This window comes from Sebastes umbrosus, chromosome 3 (assembly GCF_015220745.1).
Source record: "Sebastes umbrosus isolate fSebUmb1 chromosome 3, fSebUmb1.pri, whole genome shotgun sequence".
Classification (NCBI taxonomy): domain Eukaryota; kingdom Metazoa; phylum Chordata; class Actinopteri; order Perciformes; family Sebastidae; genus Sebastes; species Sebastes umbrosus.
This window is the reverse complement of record NC_051271.1, coordinates 37690735-37712842: the sequence shown is the minus strand read 5'-3', so window position 1 is coordinate 37712842 and position 22108 is coordinate 37690735. Positions and strand designations below refer to the sequence as shown.

The 22108-nt window shown below is 40.5% G+C and overlaps 1 protein-coding gene and 1 long non-coding RNA gene across 3 annotated transcripts in view; one reads left to right on the top strand and one right to left on the bottom strand.

Moving 5' to 3' along the window:
• neurl1aa (neuralized E3 ubiquitin protein ligase 1Aa) overlaps positions 1-22108 on the bottom strand; it is a 103961-nt gene that overhangs the window by 42524 nt on the left and 39329 nt on the right. The window contains exons 1-2 of one of the 2 annotated variants that reach the window (XM_037764134.1): positions 18921-19172; positions 943-1193 (exon numbers count right to left, since the gene is read on the bottom strand). In XM_037764134.1, coding sequence (XP_037620062.1) covers positions 943-1193; positions 18921-18954 — 285 coding nt within the window. In that variant the 5' untranslated portion in view covers positions 18955-19172. Of the gene's footprint in view, positions 1-942; positions 1194-18920; positions 19173-22108 lie in introns of those variants that run through there. The other variant, XM_037764133.1, reaches the window with a different exon arrangement.
• LOC119484951 lies at positions 8874-19524 on the top strand. Its single transcript, XR_005206148.1, has 3 exons — positions 8874-9067; positions 11271-11273; positions 19474-19524. It is a non-coding gene; the product is annotated as an uncharacterized LOC119484951 (long non-coding RNA).

The following is a 22108-nucleotide window of genomic DNA, read 5'->3' as shown; positions in this document are numbered from 1 at the left end:
TCAGCCTGCGGCGCCTCGCGCCGCGAAGCAAAGCTTCAAATACCTTTTAATATTTCTCACCAAAGCTTCAAAACCCCCAAAAATGGTATTGGGGACAGACCTAGAACCAAGGCAACCAGCTACAACATGAATCGTGACCATAAAACATTTTATTCGGAGCAAAACGAAAATTGGAAAACGGAAAAAAGGCAAAGATACAAAACTGTGTACATAATTATTTTAAGATTGAAGGAACTACTCATCCCATGAACCATTGAGAATGGCAACTTGCCGCCTCTGAAAAACTTTGAAACTAACCATTGTCAATCGAAAATGAAGACAGATTCAGTAACTGCATGCCTTACTTCTTGCCTTAAATGTCTTCAGAAACACATTTCGGTGAACTATATTCATAATATAAGAGAAAGTTTCCAAAGGAGCCGCCATGTTGGCCCGGTTTGAAATCTGGGAGCAGACTATGGAGCAGCACGTAAGAGCGCATACCCTCACTAGCCATTTACGGATGCGGTAAACATTTCCATGGTAACAGTGAGCTCCACCAATAAGAGACGTCGCTGTTACACTAAGGATTGTGGGTAGCGTAGTACTTCTCTGTGTCATCGCAAATAAAACACATTTTTCTTAAAACATGTTTGATATCATACGGACTTGTGGCTTCTGTAGGGGCATATCGTGTCACAATCTCGTAGCTTGTAGTATTTCTACCTTGGATGGTTACGACTTTACGGCTAATAATCAAATCGGCGATTCAGAATATGAATGGGATTTTCACTTCCGGAACCTCACTGTTGAGCTCAATACAGACATTTTGAGTTGAGTCTTCATTGAGGAACTCCACATTTTCAATGTCAACCTAAGAAAAAAAAACAGTAGAATAGTTTTGACAGTCTAAAAGCTCCCAGACTTTTAGGAGCACCAGTGCTCCATTCTGATATAGAATACCTTGAGGCGGACTTGCTCGTACAGCGCTATGGGCCTGTGGCTGAAGGTGATGGCGTTGCAGAAACTCGCCTGCCTCTTGACTGTCTTCTGGGCGAGGTCCATGACAATTTGGGATCCCTTGGCGTTTGGATGGAAAAGAAGCGGGCTGATGGGAAGGGGCCCGCCAACGCTGCCACACTGGATGGGCAGGCACCTCTTGGGTTTGTGGTGGCATCGGTGTGATGTGGACGGGAACGGGCCACCGAGGGAGTCTGAGGCGGGGAGAGACAAAAGCACAGAGTTGAGCTCTACTGTCAAACAAAACGGTCCTAATTAGGAGCAGGAGGTTCGGTTTAGTCACAGCAATTAGTGCCTGATGTTTTTGTTTCAAATTTGATGAAAAGCTTTGCATCACAGAGAATAATATCAGATATTACCGCTTAATCTAAGAGTTCTTGTATTTGGGGTTCTTTGTTGATTATTTGTGAGCAACTGAGTAATAAGCTAATCAGCCATAATCACATGCAGGGACCTGCAGGGTGGAAAGCAAATCTCCATGCAGATCTAGATTGCAACACATGTCCCAAGACAAGTAATTATGCTCTTCAGTTCAGTTCACATTCTGAACTGTCTACAGACAAACAAGCCCTTTAGAAAGCCAATGGATGTGATAAGAGGGTCCAATGTCGACTGTGAGCCGTTTGGGCATCTGTAAACACAAGTCTTTAGTAGAAGCCATGCGCTGTCTGGCAGTACAATGCAGTTCCAACATATTCTACACATTCTCACTCGCAACTCATCAAATATCGAGGCTTGGTTAGTGCTCTAAGTACCTCTCTAGCGTCAGTTTTGAACATGTCAGGGAGGACGTGTCAGTTTCCGCTAGTTACACAGTGTCTTTTCAAAATAAACTTACAATATAGGTTTACTTGGTTTTTAGGTTTCCTTACTTAGGTATAGGCAACAAAAGTACTTGGTTGGAAAATGGACTTTCTCACTCTTTATACTATTCAATTCAATTTACTTTCATATAGCATCAAATCATTAGACCGTCTAGACCGTACTCTGTAATTTAGAGACCCGACAAGAGATCCCACATGAGCATGCACTCGGTGCAACAGTGGCAAGAAAAAAAACCAACCCTTTAATGGGTAGAAACCTTGGGCAGAACCAGGCTCTGGGTGGGTGGCCATCTGCCTCGACCGGTTGGGACAGTTGTTCTGACTGCCTAATACTGACGCGGATGGATTTGGCCATCGCCATCTTGGTATTTGGCCGTCGCCATGCTGTTTTTTTTGTAACCAGAAGTGACACAAGAGGTTGGAGCTATAGGTACAACCAGCACTAAATAAAAAGGGTCAAAGTTGTAAGGCGAAAACATGGACAACACACCCAGACCAGACAACGCCGTGGTAGCGACCTGTCAATCACAAGGTAGCAATGCCCTAAAGCATCCCCTGCTTTATGGTCTATTTGACTTTAAATGGGACCATAATTCACTAAATGAACATCACGCTGTATTGAAGAAGACTTGAAACTAGCGATTGAGACCATTTATTTGATTGAGATCTATTATTCGGCTAAACTGAAACAGAGATTAAGACATTATTCTTGTATGAAAGACAGCAGCCCCTTAAATGTTAACCAGCCAAATCATTTCATCTCGCATCCAACTTGTAGAGGAGGGCTTGACTGACTTGATATGATAATTCGATGCATCCAGGTGATACAGTAAATGTGTCTGAATGGAGTCTGGGGTGTGAGAGTGGCTGAGGGGGTGTGTGACCATAGGAGGAGCGACTAGAATCAACATGCACTGAAGCAATTTCACAGATTTTCCAGATCTGGTGACTGCCAGATTAAAATTGCTAAATTAGTATTCTGAAAGCGAGTGGAAGCCTTTGGCGTCAACAGAGAATCCTAAAGACGGTTCCGCCATTTGATACTCACTTCAATCTGTTACATAGCATCATTCTGGGATGTTAAATGATTTCCAGAAGTTTCAGTATTTGTGTTTGAACTTTCCAGTATATTTTGTGGTGAAGTGATTTAATTTTTTTTTTTTTGTTGTGCCCACTTTCTCTCAACTTGTCTGGTCTACTCCGGTCTGACAGTTAGTGATCCACATTTCATGCCGGTTGAGAGATAGAGTAACTTCCTGACTCAAAGCACTCCGTGTTTCCCAGCTGTGTTGCATTATGGACCATTCAAGCTATTGTCAGTGGAGGAATTGGTATGTCTGCCTCTTCTTTGATTGATTTCTCCCTGTATGGTTTACCGGCTAGGAAGAAAGCCCAGCTCTTCAAATCGGGGGGAACTGACACATCAGCGTAAACATCGGCAAAATCCGATGTTTACCCGGATGTATCAGTTTTTCTCCAATCAAACTCTGGTCAGCTATGCTGGACCCCACTCAACACCAAATGTTTGGCCACCTATCTGTGGGAATAAAGAAACATGGACCAGCAATATATAAGTAATATTTCTGCTTCTGTGTTTTAGAGAGCTGGGCGATTAATCAAATTTTATTTTCAATTATGATTTTGGCTTCCAACGATTACGAAAACAAGATAATCGAGATAAAACAATCATTGTGCCGCATCCAATTCGCAATGATGCTCTCGTTTTGTCTTGTGTCATTGTTGTCACTCTCAGCCAGGCTGTGGCCTGTCTAGTTCAGCTCAAACCAAGATGACTGAAAGAGAACCTTTGGTCATTTGGTCAACAAGAAAGGTAAAAGCCATTCAGCTGTTAGGAAACACTTTGGTTTCAACGAGTCTGATGAGGAACGATAACAAATACCGTGCAAGATTTGTTACACATTGGTGTCTGCTGCACAAAGCAATAGGACCAATTTGTTTATTCATCTGAAATTCAACCAATACATGAGCAAAAAATAGAGAAAAGTAAAGCCCCCTTGACTTCTCCCACTGCAACACATTCATGGGATCGCCTACCCATCTAGCTCTCAAAGACATAAAGAAATAACTATTAAAATATTTAATCGCGATTAATCACATGATTGTCCATGATTAATCATGATTAATTGCAAATTAATCACACGTTTATCTGTTCAAAATGTACCTTAAAGGGAGATTTGTCAAGTATTTAATCCTCTCATCAACACGGGAGTGGACAAATATGCTGCTTTATGCAAATGTATGTATATATTTATTATTGGAAATCAAATAACAACACAAAACAATGACAGATATTGTCCAGAAACCCTCACAGGTACTACATTTAGCATTAAAAAATATGCTCAAATCATAACATGGCAAACTGCAGCCCAACAGGCAACAACAGCTGTCAGTGTGTCAGTGTGCTGACTTGACTATGACTAGCCCCAAACTGCATGTGATTATCATAAAGTAGGCATGTCTGCAAAGGGGAAAATGGCCATGCCAGTTTTTCCTCGCCAAAATGTAACGAATGTTTGGAACGTTATTTAGCCTCCTTCACGACAAGCTAGTATGACCTCATAGTTCATTTCATACGGTACCAGTGTCTTCACTCTAGCTTTAAAACTGAGTCCGCTACAACCTCAAAATTGAAAGTTGCGTTAAAACAAATTTGCGTTAATGTGTTATTATTATCGTGTTAACTTTGACAGCCCTAGTACGAAGCTTGTTCCTCTGGCCCAAAGTGGCAAAAGAAATTAGAATAATGCAGCTTTCGAATTTCCATTTTACCCAAAAGGGCAGTATCAACAAGGATATGCAATATGTGGTGCTTTATAAAAATATAAAACAATAAGTGTTTCCAGCAGGCAATGTTGCTAGTATCTTCACTCTAGCTTTAAAACTGAGCCCGCTCCAAGGTAAAAATCGCAAGTTGCGTTATTGCATTTTTTTTTTTACATTTATTTCTTTTTTTTTTGTTTTTCAGCTCAAAATATCAATAAATACATGATGTTTCCAAAGTCAATGACAAATCATGTTAAACAGTTGTGATCTCAATAGTGACCAAAATAATCGTGAGTAGGATTTTTGCCATAATTGAGCAGCCCTAATTCCTACCTATTTCAGGTGCTCACTTACAAAATATAAATGGCTATAACTGAAAATGCTCAAAGTGAAATGACAGTTAATATTCAGTTTATGTTGCTTTGGACTCACTGTGTACCCACTATCATAATCACAGAGGGCTGTTTGACAAACAAACAGATGAAAGCTAACACAGTGGCAGCAGCAGCAGATGTCCTGTGGAGCCCCGATAAGACCTTGCAGCTAGTCCTGAAAATCAGCACGCTTTGTGTTCTCTCTCTCTTTCTTTGTCTCCAGCCTCTCCCTCTCTCATCTGTGTTTATCTAGTTCTTCACCCTGTACGTGCGCGTGTCTACTGTTCAATCTGGCCCCAGACTAAGAGCACTGTCGAGGCCTTTTGTCTTAGAGCAGAGCCACAGGAGAGCAGTTGTTGAATGTGGTGCACATGGTCCTGGGCAGATTGAGCTGAATGCATTACTAGGGCTCTAAAGAGGCGCAGCTGCTGTAAGAGGGAAGCAGGCTATGTGTGAATTCATGTTCCTTAGCAACCCCCTCGTATCTAAAGGTCTCGATCAACGCACTCTTTCACTCTGCGGCTATCAGCTAGGATACAACAGATGCCTTTTGTTTACTCAGACACAACAACATGATATTTATAGTCTCAGATTGTAGCTTTTCGCTACTAAGCTCGTGTGCACTTTTCTGAGCGTCCATTCAAACAAAGAGGGGGTATCAGTTTAAAGAACCAAGATAATGTCTTTCTTTATTTGTATCAATCTGATGGATGTCTTTTAATCCTCCGTCCTTTTACCAAATATCCTAACAACTAACAACCTTAAATGCTCAACAGCTTTGCAGGTATTTGGATTTGCAGGTCAATGGGAGGGTATACTGTTCCATACCTTGCAACAAATGGGTTTGACTGCTGAGCAGCTACACCGGATTAAAATGGGATTTAAGAGTCTTCAGTGCTTTGTGACATTTTGACCCTTCTTTGCTATTCAGGTTTCACATGTACGATGAAGGAAGAGTGAGGTTTCTATGAATGAACTAAATTATACTTCCAGCAAAAGCCACCTTAATGGTTCACTCTCGCCACTCTTAACCTCATTTCCAGTGGCTACTGTGAGATGTTTAAAGGTCCCATATTATAAAAAAGTGAGATTTTTATGTTTTTTTTATTATAAAGCAGGCTTAAGTCCTATATAAATACTGTGAAAGTATCGAAACGCTCAATCCACAGGGAAATATATAAAAAAAATATATTCAGAAACTCTACATTTGAAACAAGCTCTCAGGATTTCTGTCCATTTGTGATGTCACAAATATACAATATTTAGACCCTTTACACAGATTTAAACGTAAACATTCTAAATGTGTCCCAGTTTATTCCTGGTTGTAGTGTATGTGAATGACATCAGCTGACAGGAAGTAAACATGTACCCAAGCTGTTGCCTAGCAACGCAATTCCGTCGCAATTCCGTCAATTCCATTTTGTGTTGTTAATTGATTTCCAATAATAAATATATACACACATTTAAATAAAACAAGCATATTTGCCCACACTCCCGTGTTGATAGGAGTATCATTATTGATAAATCTCCATTTAAAGGTCCCATATCGTGCTCATTTTCAGGTTCATACTTGTATTTTGAGTTTCTACTAGAACATGTTTACATGCTGTAATGTTTAAAAAAACCTTTATTTTCCTCATACTGTCTGCTTGAATATACCTGTATTTACCCTCTGTCTGAAACGCTCCGTTTTAGTACATTTCAATGGAATTGCAAAATAATTGCATTGCTAGGCAACAGCTTGGGTCCATGTTTACTTCCTGTCAGCTGATGTCATTCACATACACTGCAACAGGAAATAAACTGGGACCCATTTAGAATGTTTACGTTTAAAATTGTGAAATGATATAAATATTGTAGATTTGTGACATCACAAATGTTCCTAACGGCTTGTTTCAAACGAATAATTTCTGGATACAGGCTGTGCATATTTCTCTGTATATTGAGCGCTTCGATACTTTCCTCTAAATATTTGAATCAACTGACAGATACCCTGGTCTGTAGCAACACGCCAACACCAACACCAGCCCATATGGTGGTTTACCTGAGGGCTGTAGTCTGTCTGAACATGGCATAAGACCATGAGACAGAAACATATGAGTTAAGCTTTGAATGTACTTTGTAGAGAGAAATTTGAGCAAAATAGTGTTTATATGGGTGAGAAAACTATTTATTTCACATCGTAGTTCTACTGTTTAAGATTCAGAGTGTACTCTTAAATCCCATGTTGTAGTTTTAAGTTATTAGACAGACCAAAGCAGCCTCGAGCCTATACAGGCTGGTCTCCGTCCTCCAATTAGCTCAGCAACACAAATCCTGGAGTATATGCTCATGTCCATGGAGTCCGCGATATGACCCCTTGATGTAAACAGCTTGAAAATGGCTCCTATTAACATCAGTCTGACAGCTGCCTCTTAAACACTCCGTTTATGCACACAGCTGTATGCCTGTGTTATCTGGGAAAAAGCACTTTTAACAGCCTCACAGGAGCCATTTTGCCAAAGGTCACGGATGTCTTATTATGAACAAACAAAGCAAAAAAAACAAAGCTTGTATTCCTCTGCCCCAGAGCGTAGTGGTCTTTATCCCACTAATAACAACAATGCACAGGCTTGTGTGCAGCTAATACCTGTCATAAGCCAATGAACATCTCGGTGGAGCAGTAAACTAATCTCTTACCATTTCATTTGGCTCACAGTGAGAGGTGAGCTGTGTTCTTGTGTGTGCTGTCTTTTTAATCTAGAACTGTGTAGTCCTTACTCACCAGCCATCCCCGGAGCGGTTTACCATGCCAATAGGATTTTATAGGTGGGAGAAAACTATTCAAATATTTGCTCTGTATTTGGTTGGCAAATTGACTTCCTGTTTCTGGAGAACAACTGTAAAAGCTATTTTCCGAATGAAATGGTCACATAAAGTCACAGTTAATCCGTATTATTTGGAATTAGGTGGAATATTATTTGCTAATAATCAATGTTTGGTATATTTTTTTTAAATGTGTGCAAAGAGGTCTGGGTTTGAATGCACTGTAACATATGCAGGGTGTGGTGAGTTGTAAAAGAATACCAAATAGCCAGGCTGTACTCAGTCACTGTTCGTACTTATACCTGCAAACAATAAAGCACTGTAATTCAAATGTAACCCATGTATTCATTAGAGCTGGGAGAAAAACACAATTCACCTATGTATTGTGTGTTTTTTCTTATTTTAATTTTTTTTTATGCCAGAAGCGATATACTCGCTTCATTAGAGTCTATGTGGAGGTAGAAGGAAGTTACCGCTTTTATTGTTATAGTCTGAGTAACGTGACGTCATATCCGTTCCGTATCCGTCAACCAAAACAAACTACAGCGAGCCGAAACGAGAAAGTACAAACGGCGGAGGGTCGGCTTGGATACGACCTGCACCCTCCGATGTTAAATCCAGCGTGGTAAACACTACACATCCAGTAAAGGATGGAAACACTTTGGGTTTCACACATTGACAGGAAAAACAGAGCTAGACATCACGGCTAAAGCTGCATGCTAACTCTGTCACGGACAGGAAACATATCGTATCGCGGTAACGAGCGGTCAAGTCGGCCGTCGCTCTCATCTCCGTGGTCAAATAGGCTATGACTGTAAGGCACCCATATACTGACATTTATGAAAAAAGGCATTCAAACGGCCCCGATGGAGCTGACCATGGATGGATAAAGAGAACGGAGCTGACGGGAGAGCTAGAGACGGACTTGGAGAAGTTAGAGGAAGTATACACGTGGGACTATGTACGGTTTTCAAAATAAGGTGTTAACAAAGGGAACTGTATATATAAAATACATATATGGAAATAAAATTGATGGATTATATTCACCAGAAGTATAAATCATTACATGTCCCTTATACATTAAAAAGAAAATACCACTAATTTGTGAGGTAAATGTCTTTATTCTTTGATTTTTGGGTTGCTGGGAAAAAAGTAATAAATAATGCCTGACAATGACTGATATATTTGACTTCAGGAAATCTCTTACTACATACATGGTGAAAATCAAACATTTACTGTATTCATTTAGATATTTTCCAAAGTAAAAGTCCCTAGATGTGTGTGATTAAACTTTTTCCCCATGGTCTAGTGTTGAAAAAGTTAACAAAAATAAATTGCAATATATCCTGGTATCGAATCGCAATGCTTAAAAATTGCAATACACAGTATACATAGTAATCCCTAGTAACAGTGAGCCTGGATGCGCAGGGCTGCCTCTAAGGAAGTCAGGTGACATAGTATAAAGAGCGACAATGTCGGACCAAACAAACACTGGACTTTTCCCCTGGAGACTGCTGTTCGTGTCCCATGTGAAACCAAAAATCTATCTTTTTGGTGTATGATGATTAGTTGAAATAGCATATGGGGATATACTGATTCACATATAGGTAAAGCATAGTGAATTAACTGTGTGTAAACAATAATTTTCTACTGTGACCCAAACCTGCTGACCAGTATTTGTAGATACCACTGACCCAGATCACCACCACCATGTATAACCAATAATGAAACATGATTAGTCTATAGCAGTGGTTCTCAAACTTTTTACACCACGTACCAGAAAACATTTGACTCTCCAAGTACCACCATTATGACCAGAGGTGGGCAATTATTTTTCCTGGGGGCCACATGAGAAACCCAGATTGTTGCCAGGACTAACTGTTTTGGGTAGTAATGTTTCCATTAACAAAACAAAACAGAGAATCCCCCAGCATGCACTGCAGGTCCAAAAAGCCCTATTTTTTCGGGGCAGGGAGGGTAGCCTACTGTACACAGTACTGTACTGTACTTTGTCATTGTCATCTATGGTGGTTGTTTGCATAAAAACACACAATTCAAATGATTATGATTATTTAAATATTTGCTTTGATTAAAAAAAATCTTGGCAAGCTGCTTAGAGCTAGTGTTAGGAAGTTGAAGAGATCATAATTCTCTCTCTAATATCTATTTTATATTGATATGAAAACATCTCCTTCAAACAACTGGATGTATTCAAGTTTCTCCCAAAAAACTACATTTTACGAGATTACATTTGAACACATCATGATAACGTTGTAATTTACCTTCACCAAATAGTAATTTTTCCTGAGCCGACTTTGAACGCCTCATAATAATAACTCAATGGCACCTCTGTTAACATTCGTATCTCCAGTATTTAGCCAGTCAGGACTGTGCTGCCCACCGGCTGCTAACAGCTAACGTTACTAACTCTCCTCCTGCTGATTTCAACACAGATTTGTTGTTCACGGTGTCGCTTTATCAGGGAGAATAGGGTGCGTCCCCTCAGGTTTAGTAGCACCACGCTGTCGAGTGCTTTTTTTGCTATTCACCGTGGCTCCGGTCCAAAACAAACTGAAACATGATACGGCGTGCATATGCGTCATCGTGCATGCGCAACTGTGGGAAAGCATCAATACAGAGGAATCGATAGTCAGAGATTCCTCCGTGTACCACTAGAGAGAGCACGCGTACCACCAGTGGTACGTGTACCATAGTTTGAGAACCACTGGTCTATACCATTCAGTCACAACATCGGCAGCAGTGCTTATGAAGCACAGATAGCCCACATACCAACCCACTGCCTGTACTTGTTGCTATGTAAAGCCCAGCTTAACACTCATCCTAGGAGTCTTTAGAGAAAACACACACACACGCGCGCGCACACGCACACGCACACACACACACACACACAAACAGCCTGTGTGGATCTGTAAGTCTCTTCTTACCTGAAATATTTCAGCTATTTTGGGAATATGCAAGCATGCAGGGCTAGAGTTGGATGTTACATAAAATACAAAATTCTCAAAATTACTAATGTACTGCTGTAGATCCATCACCAAAACAATCAGTTAAGAAAACATATTTTCACGCCATGTTGACTGTTGTGCTTTAACACTAATTTTGTTCTTTTGGAATAATTGCATCCATCTCATAGAGATAAAAAAGAATGAATTTCATCTTTCACAAAGATTACCAGTGTAAAAATGTTACTCTTGAGTTCTTTATTTGATTTAGCTCTCCGTAGATCCGTTGACAGTGTCATTTACAACGCCGCCAACAAGCCTGGAGGGCAATGACAAACAACATCTTAATGATGTTTACACAGCAGTGTCTGGATGATGTATTCAATCCCACTGACTCATGACAAAACGGCATTCCAGTCTGATGTAACGCCGACTGCGGAATGAATCATGCAGTAATAGTGCCGATTAATCACACACATTATCATTTAGGCTTAGACGCATAAAAATACAGCTCAGGCAAGATGGTTTTTATGTGCTCAATAAGCTCACAGCTTATATAGGGTGCCTTTTTACATTGTAGTTAACAGGGTATTACATTTCCTGTTCTTCCTGATCTCCAGAGTTCCTCACATGCGCGTTTGCGCATGTGTGACAGATGCTACAGGCTGAGTGTATGAAACCCTATAGGCTGTGTGTGGCTCAATGACAGGGAGACTACCACTGGGACAGTGATAGTAACCGTAGCCGCTATTCTACCTGGGGGACAGGTAACAGGAACTCATTACAGACTCATCACTCATTATGTTGGTGGTAACCAAAGGGCTTGACGTGCTGCTAGGCAACATCATGACAAATCTATTGGTTTAGTGTTGATGATGCACTGATGATTCGTGCCCATGGTGATGTTGCATGGTGGGGGGGTTTCCATTATGACACCGGTCAGAGGAACCTCAGGTGATCCCGTAATTTAAAACTGTTCACTCTAGATCAGCTGCTATTTGGTGGATGTTTTTGTTTTTTTCCCATAAAACGGTCACTATATCGTGACAGTAGTGCATGAGACAGGTAATCTGAAAAAAATCTTGTGCCTCTGTGTCCTCAGGTGTCCTCCGGTGCTCCTAATGGCATCTGCAGGATTCACAGACCGGAGGAAACAACCAGTCAGAGCTGATCTGGAGTCTGCCATCCAGCTGCCGTCTATGCGAGCCGGCTGTCAATAACTCGCAAACACCGATCAAACGGTCAAACTAGGCAGCGCTGATCAAATATGAATAAATATTCTGTTACTGTAATGCCTATTTCTCTCCTCAAATGTTTTCAGAATCATCGGGATGGTGAGGGACAATGTAGAGTAACGTTAAACGAACATAAAAAGGCTGCTGAATGAGAGAGGCATTTGCCGTTGCGTTACACGGAAACACACCGCGTTAATAATAAGCCGACCACCTTGCGGTACCGCCAGCATCTGTTTTTAAAGCGTGTTTGCACATTTTCTATTTATAATGTTGCTTTTTTTTTTTTTACTTTTTATCTTTCTAAATAAACCTGCAAAAAGACACATCTCTCACCTGTTCCATCAAACCCAGCCCTAGTTCATTACATTATAAAGCAATTAGCGAACTAAATGAAATCTCATTTGATTATGTTTGGACAAGCTCTTACATTATCTAACAGTAGCCACATGTCCAGCTGTACAACTTTATTAGGTCTACTATATGAAGCAAATCTTTACTGGGATGGTGGAGTGAGTGAAATATACATTTCAGCCTTCAGAAGCGTCTGATCCTTTTGTAAATGTTGCCTATATTATCATATTAGATAACACAATGTGTAATATATGATAAATGGGTACTGTAAAGTAAAAAAGGTTCATGTTGATGAATAGATACTGTAAATCCGTATGTTGTCTGTATGTTTTTGCATACATTACAGCTCCACATATACAACCTAGTTAAACATGTTATAAAGCTAAAAATGCTGTGTGTACTATATTTACATGGTATTATCCCAGAAACATGAATCATTCTGTGACAGTTTACACACATTGATGATGCAACTATCACCTCCTCTTTCTGTAATCCTCCAGAGGTTGTAACACCAACAATTTCTAACATCTGAGCTAATTGGTATATGCATTGCTCCCGGGTTGTGACCCAGGTCGTATCTAGATTGTCCTGATCAGGGATTAACCCGGTTGACTGGCTTGGTTTGAATTGACAAAAGGAGGGTTGAACCAGGGTCAGATAACCCTGGTCCAACCCTGGTCATTGGTGTGAAAGGGGTATAAGACTGTGGAAGAACAAAGAACTTTGAGTTTTCAATTTGAATAAATAATTTCATTTTTTTATTGTTAATGTCACAGTTAAGGTAGGCTGTGTCAAGTTGCGTTAAATTGCCTTTTCTGTATTGTTTTTACATACATTTACATTTGGGGCCACCGAAATAAATACATATATATACCTATAGAAATATGATTACCCTACTGTAGAGACACTCTGCTATCAATATTTCAAACAGCGCTGACCTGGCAGTGAAAGGTGAGACGGCGGAGATGATGAATTCTGGCTGACGTCACCCGCTAACGGGCCCACCGGTCTTCCTGCTGTTACCGCATTCTCTTCACGAGCAGGATTACACAACAGTGATCAATAAGTAATAATACCGCGAGGCCGCACACAGTGGAGCACACAATGGAATCCAATGAAGCTTCTTTGGCAGTGAAAGAGAGCAGGTTGGTGGAGAGGCGTAATGATATGCAGTGTGTATTGACTGAAAGCAGGCAAGATGCTATTCAGTACTGGACGGGAGTCATTATGTGGGCACTGTCTTGAAGGTGACCTGTCATGAGGATGAAAGGGCTGGCTGCACACACACACACACACACACACACACACACACACACACACACACACACATGATTTTGCATGCTTGCTGGACAAAGGAAGGTTAGGTTTGCACACATGTATATGCAAGGGGGATCTACCCGTGTTGATGCAGATTGTTGTCCCAGAACACACCGGCGAGGAGGAGAAAGTAAGAATTATCTGGACGACACTGACACACACACTGCCACCTGACCCTGAGACATATGTTTCTGTCACTCCATAGCAACTGTTCAGGCCTGATTAAAGCTCTGTCTTCTTTGCTCTCGCTCTCATACACACAAAGAGCAAAAGGCAGAAAAAAAGAAAGAGAAAAAGAAGAAAAATAAAATATTTTCAAGTGTGGCTGGTGGTCTGCATGCTGTATTAAATATCTGCTGCCTTTATTTGGCATTCAATAACCCGAGGCACATCCCATGACGTTACCGTGATCCGATCTGATTCTAGGAAGTAAAGAAACGTTACTTTGTTATATGGCAATCTCTTCAGCTCGGTCTCCGCTTTGCATTTGGATTCTGGATCCAATACACATCGAGCGGAGCCAGACGCTCCATCGAATCAGCCTGTAGCAGCCTCAGACACTGGCCCACTTTCAGTCAATCGGGAGCACAGAAGTGGAGCTCACCACATACTCGAAAGACTCAATTGTGCAACCAATTTAGCAAACACTGTTTGGATGTGCTCTGGTGCTTCACACCTGAGGACGACAGCCTGCAGAGGTGCAACTTTAGAAAGCATAATCTGTTCCTCGGGAAGTCACACCTTTCTCACACCTACACGTAAACAGTGAGTTCAAAATAAGAAGAACAGTGACAGGTTTTCTGGATGATAGATTTCACTTTAGGTAGTTTTATTTCTTTGTAAGGAGGAAAACATCAGACCAGACACTCTGGTTTCTTAAATTTTGCTCTTTCTTCTCAGTTCCAGAAAGAACATAATGCTTTCTGTCAATGGCTGTGGGTCGCCATAGCAACACTTGTACTTTAATATCAAATTTAGTTTTAACCCACTCTTCTTTTTGGGATTAACATACTCCCATTCAGGGTCTGAAATAAGCACCCGCCTCCCGCCGAATGTGGGTAAAGTGTTGGCAGTGGCAGGTAAAATCGTCAGGCCATTCGCCACTTTGGCAGGCAGGGAAAACGCTATGGATGGTAGTTGAGAACTTGTTCCTGGTTGCCCGATTCCTTGGCATTTCATGCCTCAGGTACTCATATTCCTATTTGTATTGATGCTTTCTGACTAGGAATGCTAATGTTGAAGATTTTCTTATGCGATAACTGATCCTCGTTAACCGATTATTAACCGTTAACCGACAAGAGACAGCGGTGCGTCAGCTGCAGCGTATGAGCACAACAGACAACTGAGTCCCGAGTTCACTCGTACGGGAGCGTATGCTGCGTTCACTGTCTCCAGTTCAACGTCCGGGAGCATTAAATTAGCAGGCAGACACTTTCCCAGTAAAAGTCTCCACCGCACATTTAGTTTAGTTTAGCAGGTTGTCCGCTGTGTGTCTGCCCAGCGTAACGACACTCTGTCTGTCAGGATTAACGATAACGATTGGCCTACAAACAGTGTGTGTATTTGTGTTACGTTAGCAGCTCTAGCGTTGCCAATGGCTTCATGCTTGCCGCCGCCACACACATACAGTCTGTGAGTGTGAGGTTGTTGGTGGCGTTATAGATGTGAACGTAGGTGTAGCAGTGTGTGTACAGTTTATTTGTCGTGAATAAATGCTACGACTCCTCCGCTCCGCTCAAGCGAGCTCGAGAGACCGGAGCCAACTTCCTGTATCCTGAAACTCTGGCTCCGCACAGTCCTGCTTGGATAAATAACGGAGCTACTAACGTTAACGGAGCACATAAATTACATTGGTGCGTTCAAGCTCTGTTGAGTAATAAATGAGTATTGTGCTTAGGTAAATTCTAGCTTTGATGTATTCAAATGCAATCTCGGAAAATGAAGGTTTTGGCGAGAAACTTATAACAGGTTATAATACATCATTAAAACTGCTAATGCCAAGATTTTTTTTAAATCAAAGCAAATATTTAAAAATAAAAATACAATAATTTATTTCCTAATCATTTGAATTGTGTTTTTATGCAAATAACCACTATAGATGACAATAACAGTGCAGATCAATACTGTGTACACTATTTCTACTTTTTTGTATCTGAAAATGGACTTATGGGTCAAGCCAGTCGCCAGGAAAAAAATTGTAGGGTTCTGCAAGCCACAAATAAGATGAATGTGGATGTTTTTGCATTCGGTCAGAGCACGTGGCATAGTATACTGAGCAGCCGTTATTGAAGGTTACGTGTTATAATAATGAGTATAACCAGCAAGAATGTCCACAAAGGCTGGGTGGATCAAACAAACACAGCACTTTCACCCAGGAGACCGCTAGTAGTGTCCAGTGTGAAACCAAAAGTAAACGTTGACTTTACGTTTGTTATGTAATCTTGTTTTACATAAAGTTTTTACGCTTGTTAAGCTTGTTACGTAATCTTGTTATGCTTGTTACTTAATCTTGTTTTACGTAAAGTTGTTACTCTTGTTAACTAAACTTGTTTTACGTAAAGTTGTTACGCTTGTTACGGGCGGTTGTTATTTATGTACAGTAGTTACGCTACGTTGTTACGCTACGTTGTTACGCTACGTTGTTACGCTACTTTGTTACGCTACTTTGTTACGCTACTTTGTTACACTACGTTGTTACGCTACGTTGTTACGTTATTATTTGAAAACAAACCATGATCTTTTTTCTCACCTTAACCAAGGAGTTTTGTTGCCTAAAACTAACCAATCGTTTCACAAGGTTAACTATGTGTCATTGTGCATTTCTGCAAGTGTGATACCAGGCCAATATGAAACATATTTATGAAATATAGAAATGCCGACATTCAACGTACTGTCCTTTGGTTTGCAGAAACGTACAACCACCATTGTTCCTGGCGACTGGGTTTTATGGGTAGAGTTCAGAGGTTTTATGCGAAATACACACCAGTTAACAGTTTCAAGTGTCAATTCATATTCCTTATCTTCTTACCATTCAAAGGAGACCAGATATACTGTATGCACCTAAGCCTTATGGTTGAGGAGCTAGTCCTGATTAATTTTGGGTACTTATTCTAGGCGTTTTTTTTTCCAAGGAATAGGGCTAGGGCTTAACAGGTTAAAGGGTACCAAAATTGAGTCTGATCCTAGTAAAATACAGAGTGAAATCAGTATTAGCTCTGAGGGATCCTACCATGTTTCAACCACACTGGCCTTGATCCTAAAGAAAAGGGGCTCTAGCTTCCTCTTCCTGCTGTCTTAGTCTGTCCCTCTTTAACTAATTGGATTAATCTTGGGGCTTTAATTAGAACGATCAGGTGGTCAAAAGCAGAAGAGGCTGTAGGAACAGGCTTAACTCCTATAGGTTCAGGAATATACAGCACATACATTAGGGTGGTCAAAGTTAACTTGATAATAACATGTTAACGCAAATTTGTCTTAATGCCACTAATGTCTTCAACGCATTTAAGATACTGGTATCATATGAAACTACAAAACCTAAAGAATCCATTGGTTCCAACCATGTCATATTAGCTTGCTGCGAAGAAGGTTAAATAACGCTCCAAACTTATGCAAAATTTTGGTGAGAAAAATAGGCATGGCCATTTCCTTTTTTTTGACTGTGTGAAGGGTCATGGCCATTTTCAAAGGAGTCCCTTGACCTGAAAATGGGTTCTATAGGTACCCAGGAGTCTCCCTTTTACACACTTTATGATAATTACATGCAGTTTTGGGCAACTCATAGTCAAGTCAAGACAATATTTGTCATTGTTTTGTGTTGTTAATTGATTTCCAATAAATAAATATATACATACATTTGCATAAAGCAGCATATTTGCCTACTCCCATGTTGATAAGAGTATTAAATACTTGACAAATCTCCCTTTAAGGTACGTTTTGAACAGATAAAAAAATGCAGGATTTATTTGCAATTAATCTCGTTTGACTATGGACTATCACGCGATTAATCACAAATAAAAGTTTTAATTGTTTGACAGTTCCATTTTATACATACAAGCTGAATATGAAAAGTAACCAGTAACTACAGCTGTCAGATAAATGTACAAAAAATGTTATATTTTAGTACAGTGTTTGAGTAAATGTACTTAGTTGCATAATTATCAATTTTACACCATTTCAGTCGCATTTTGGATCACGTTCAGTTACTTAAAATGATCAGTCATTGTTTCTAGATTATGCATCATTTATGTTTTAGGAGTGAAATTTCTAGTCATTTTGTGGGATATGATGAAATGACTCAGATACCATATCCTTTTGTGCGATTAATTTGCAATTAATCACGATTAACTATGGACAATCACGAGATTAATCTCAATTAAATAATCAATTAACAGCCCGTATATACAGTATATACAGTACGGTAAAACACAAACATGATGAAGCGTTATGGGAAAAAAAGTTTTAACAAAGTGTGATGATTGCTGTTTGTCATCAAACAAGACACACAAGGCCTGAAGCTGTCCTACAGTTTGCCCATTTAACCTACACAGGAGCTTCACTGTTGACTTCCACTCTTTATGAACTGTCAGTGAATCCACACACACAAATCCTGAGCTCCATTTATTACTATATAAAACAATCAAACACTACTTCAAGACCAAGTCAAACAAACACTTTCATTTATTCAATGCAGTTTTTGCTCCTTAGCCATACATCACCACGCTGCTCCGACCTTTCTCTTAACACAGGGATACTGCGATAGGGAATCAATGTATCGATTTCCCTACAGCACAGCTGCACACACACACTGTGTCTCTTTATTAACGGAGGGGAAACCACACCACACCACACCACACCACCACCGCACAGAGCAGAGCAGAGAGCAGAGCAGAGAGAGGGAAACCCCGCAACTTTCCATCCCTCACTGAGGCTCACATGAGCCCGCACTACATAAGAACACTTTACCACAGTTTAACCCGGGACAACCCGGGATACGGGTCTGTCTCCGTATAGGAAGGAGCGCGAGGAGGTGCGGCGCATTAATCTAAAGTGAACACAGCTGCGCGTCTCGAGCCCCTTTATTCTAATCACCGGAGTGACGTAACTGTGACCGAAGAATAGGCTGTAGTGGCGATATGGTACCTGATAGAGAGACAGCACAGTGATGGGAGCTGAGCTGATATTAAACACACCACCACTCTTTATAGAACCACAGCCTATATATGTAATATACTCCCCAAACATACAACCAAATATATATGTATTTCTTACCGTAAAAGGCATTTCTCGTTATGTGGCCACCCATATCTGTATCCCGGTAGAGTCCTGTTTATCTTCTGTGTGGTTATTGTGATGCTCTTGTCGCACAGTCCACCGCTCGTGACATGATTGCACGTTCGCGTCTTTAAAGGCAACCTCTCGCTTCTTTTTCCTCCGAATAGATGATAGAACACCGGAGACACACAGAGACCCACACCTCCTGCTAGTGAGCGCAAGGGACAACATCCGTGAAAGGCAATTCCCCCCCCCCCCCCCCCCCCCGCCCTCTACCTACCCCCCCCTCCCCCCCCTCCATTCACGAGCGCTTCTCTCCGCCTCGGGTCCCACTCACACACTGCATTTACATAAAAGGTGGAGACCGAGCTGAGCTGAGTGTCTTTAACGCTGTCACTGCCGCGCGGAGCTGCCACGAGCAGGACGAGTATTATTATTATAGGCCCTATTTATGGAGCACGAGGTGGAGGAGTGACCAGGAACAATAAACTAAATATTTAGGCTGCAAAAAATGTATAGACCAACTGTGTTAAATTGTATCCATTTGTAGATTTAAAGGTCCCATATCGTGCTCATTTTCAGGTTCATACTTGTATTTTGTGTTTCTACTACAACATGTTTATACGATGTAATGTTAAAAAAAACCCTTTATTTTCCTCATACTGTCTGCCTGAATATACCTGTATTTACTCTCTGCCTGAAACACTCCGTTTTAGTGCATTTCAACGGAATTGTGTTGCTAGACAATGGTTTGGGTCCATGTTTACTTCCTGTCAGCTGATGTCATTCATACATACACTGCAAAAGGAAATAAACTGGGACACATTTAGAATGTTTATGTTTAAAACCATGTAATTGTCTAAATGTTGTATATTTGTGACATCGCAACGGCTTGTTTCAAACGCACAATTTCTGAATACTAGCTGTGTGTATTTCGCTGTATATTGAGCGTTTTGATAGTTTACCAGTATTTATATAGCAATTAAACCTGCTTTATAATATAAAAGACATGAAAATCTCACTTTTTACATTATGGGGCCTTTAAAGCTTCAGTAGGTAGTATATTTTTGGGCATCATTAGGCAAAAATTCCATAATAACCTTTCAGCATATTGTAATTCAAGTGTTCTGAGAGATAACTAGACTTCTGCACCTCCTCATGGCTCTGTTTACAGCCTGTAAAAAAATCTAGCCCGTGACGGAAGACTTTGGCCAATCACAGGTCATTTCAGAGAGAGAGAGCGTTCCTATTGGCTGTGCTCCGGCTGGTGGGCAGTGCTTGGTATTTCCTCAAGCTGATCTCAACATGGCAGCCGAGTCACAAACTTTCTCATTTTACAGCTTAGCAGTGCACTACAGGATGATTCTGAAAACATTTGAGGAGAGAAATAGACATTATAACATAACAGAATATTGATTCATATTTGATCAGCGCTGCCTAGTTTGAACGTTTGGTGGGAGATCGCGAGTGATTGACAGCTGCTCAGAGACGGCAGACTCCAGATAAGCTCTCACTGTTTTTTTTTCTCCGGTCTGTGAAATCTTGCAGATGCCATTAGGAGCACCGAAGGACACCGGAGGACAAAAGGAGGAACATGATTTTTTTTTCAGATTACCTGTCTCATGCACTACTAACAGGATATAGTGATTGTTTTATATAAATAATAGAAATACGTTTTTATTAATCATATTTTCTCTGTACCCACTCTCTGCCCACTGCAGCTTTAAGTCAATATAAGCAATTTAATTAATAAATGAAACATTTAACTGTATACAGCAGTGATTCTCAAAGTGGGGTCCAGGAGACCCCAGGGGTCCGTGGCACTCTGTCAGGGGGTCTGCGAAATAATTTGCTATAAATTATAAAACTGTGCTGTATCCTTAAAGCAGCAGAGGGTGGAAATGGAGCAAATATGAAAAAAAAGTTATTTTTATAAAATGGTCAATATATCCTGACACTAGTGCATGAGACAGGTAATCTGAAAAAAATCATGTTCCTCTGTGTCCTCCAGTGTCCTCCAGTGCTCCTAATGGCATCTGCAATATTTCACAGACCGGAGGAAAACAAGCAGTAAGAGCTGATCTGGAGTCTGCCGTCTCTGAGCAGCTGTCAATCACTCGTGAACTCCGATAAAACGGTCAACTAGGCAGCGCTGATAAAATATGAATCAATATTCTGTTACTGTAATGACTATTTCTCTCCTCAGATGCTTTCAGAATCATCTTGTAGTGTACTGTTTAGCTGTAAAATGAGAAAGTTTGTGACCCCGACAGCCACGTTCAGATCAAGTTGATGAAATACCAAGCACCGCCCACCAGCAGGAGCACAGCCAATAGGAACGCTCTCTCTCTCTGAAATTACCTGTGATTGGTCAAAGTCTTCCGTCACAGGCTAGATTTTCTAAATCCTGAAAACAGAGCCATGAGGAGGTGCAGAAGTCTAGTTTTCTCTCAGAACACTTGAATTACAATATGCTGAAAGGTTATTATGGAATCTTTGCCCAATGATGGCAAAAATATACTGCCTACTGAAGCTGGCCATAACTACTACCCACATTAGAAACTCTGATGTGATTGTGACACACAGCAATAAGTTCATTATTTTTAATTTGAAGCACTAACTTAAAGTCAGCTTTAGAATGGCAAGTTTAAATATCTTAATTTATTAGGACTATGTCAGTCTCGCTACTGTTTATTTTCCGAAAGATTTTAAGATCAATTTCTTGAATGTAGACTATAAAGGCTGTCAAGATGAGTCCAAATGCTATTTGAATAAAATCACCCACTGTTTAAGGTATACAAGTGGTATTAACATTCAATAACATTGCAAATTTCCCTGCTGTGGGACTAATAAAGGATTATCTCATCTTATCTTGACATGATTCAAATTGAAATGTGTTTCTGTTTACTACTATGAAACAGGTCTGAAGTATTTAGATTGAAATGTTCTAAAACACAAATAGTTTCAATGGTATCTAAGAGTATAAATTGTAGTAAGAATATACTTAATCAATGTTATAATTATGTTATTTCTCCCCTGTAAGGGGTCCCTGGCCCCAAAAAGTTTGAGAACCCCTGGTATACAGTTCCACATACAACTTTGTTTTTTAAAAAACAAAGGAGATGCAAGCTAAGGCAAAGTATGGATCCACGACCTCAGAGAGCAAGTGGTCACATTCTTTGCTC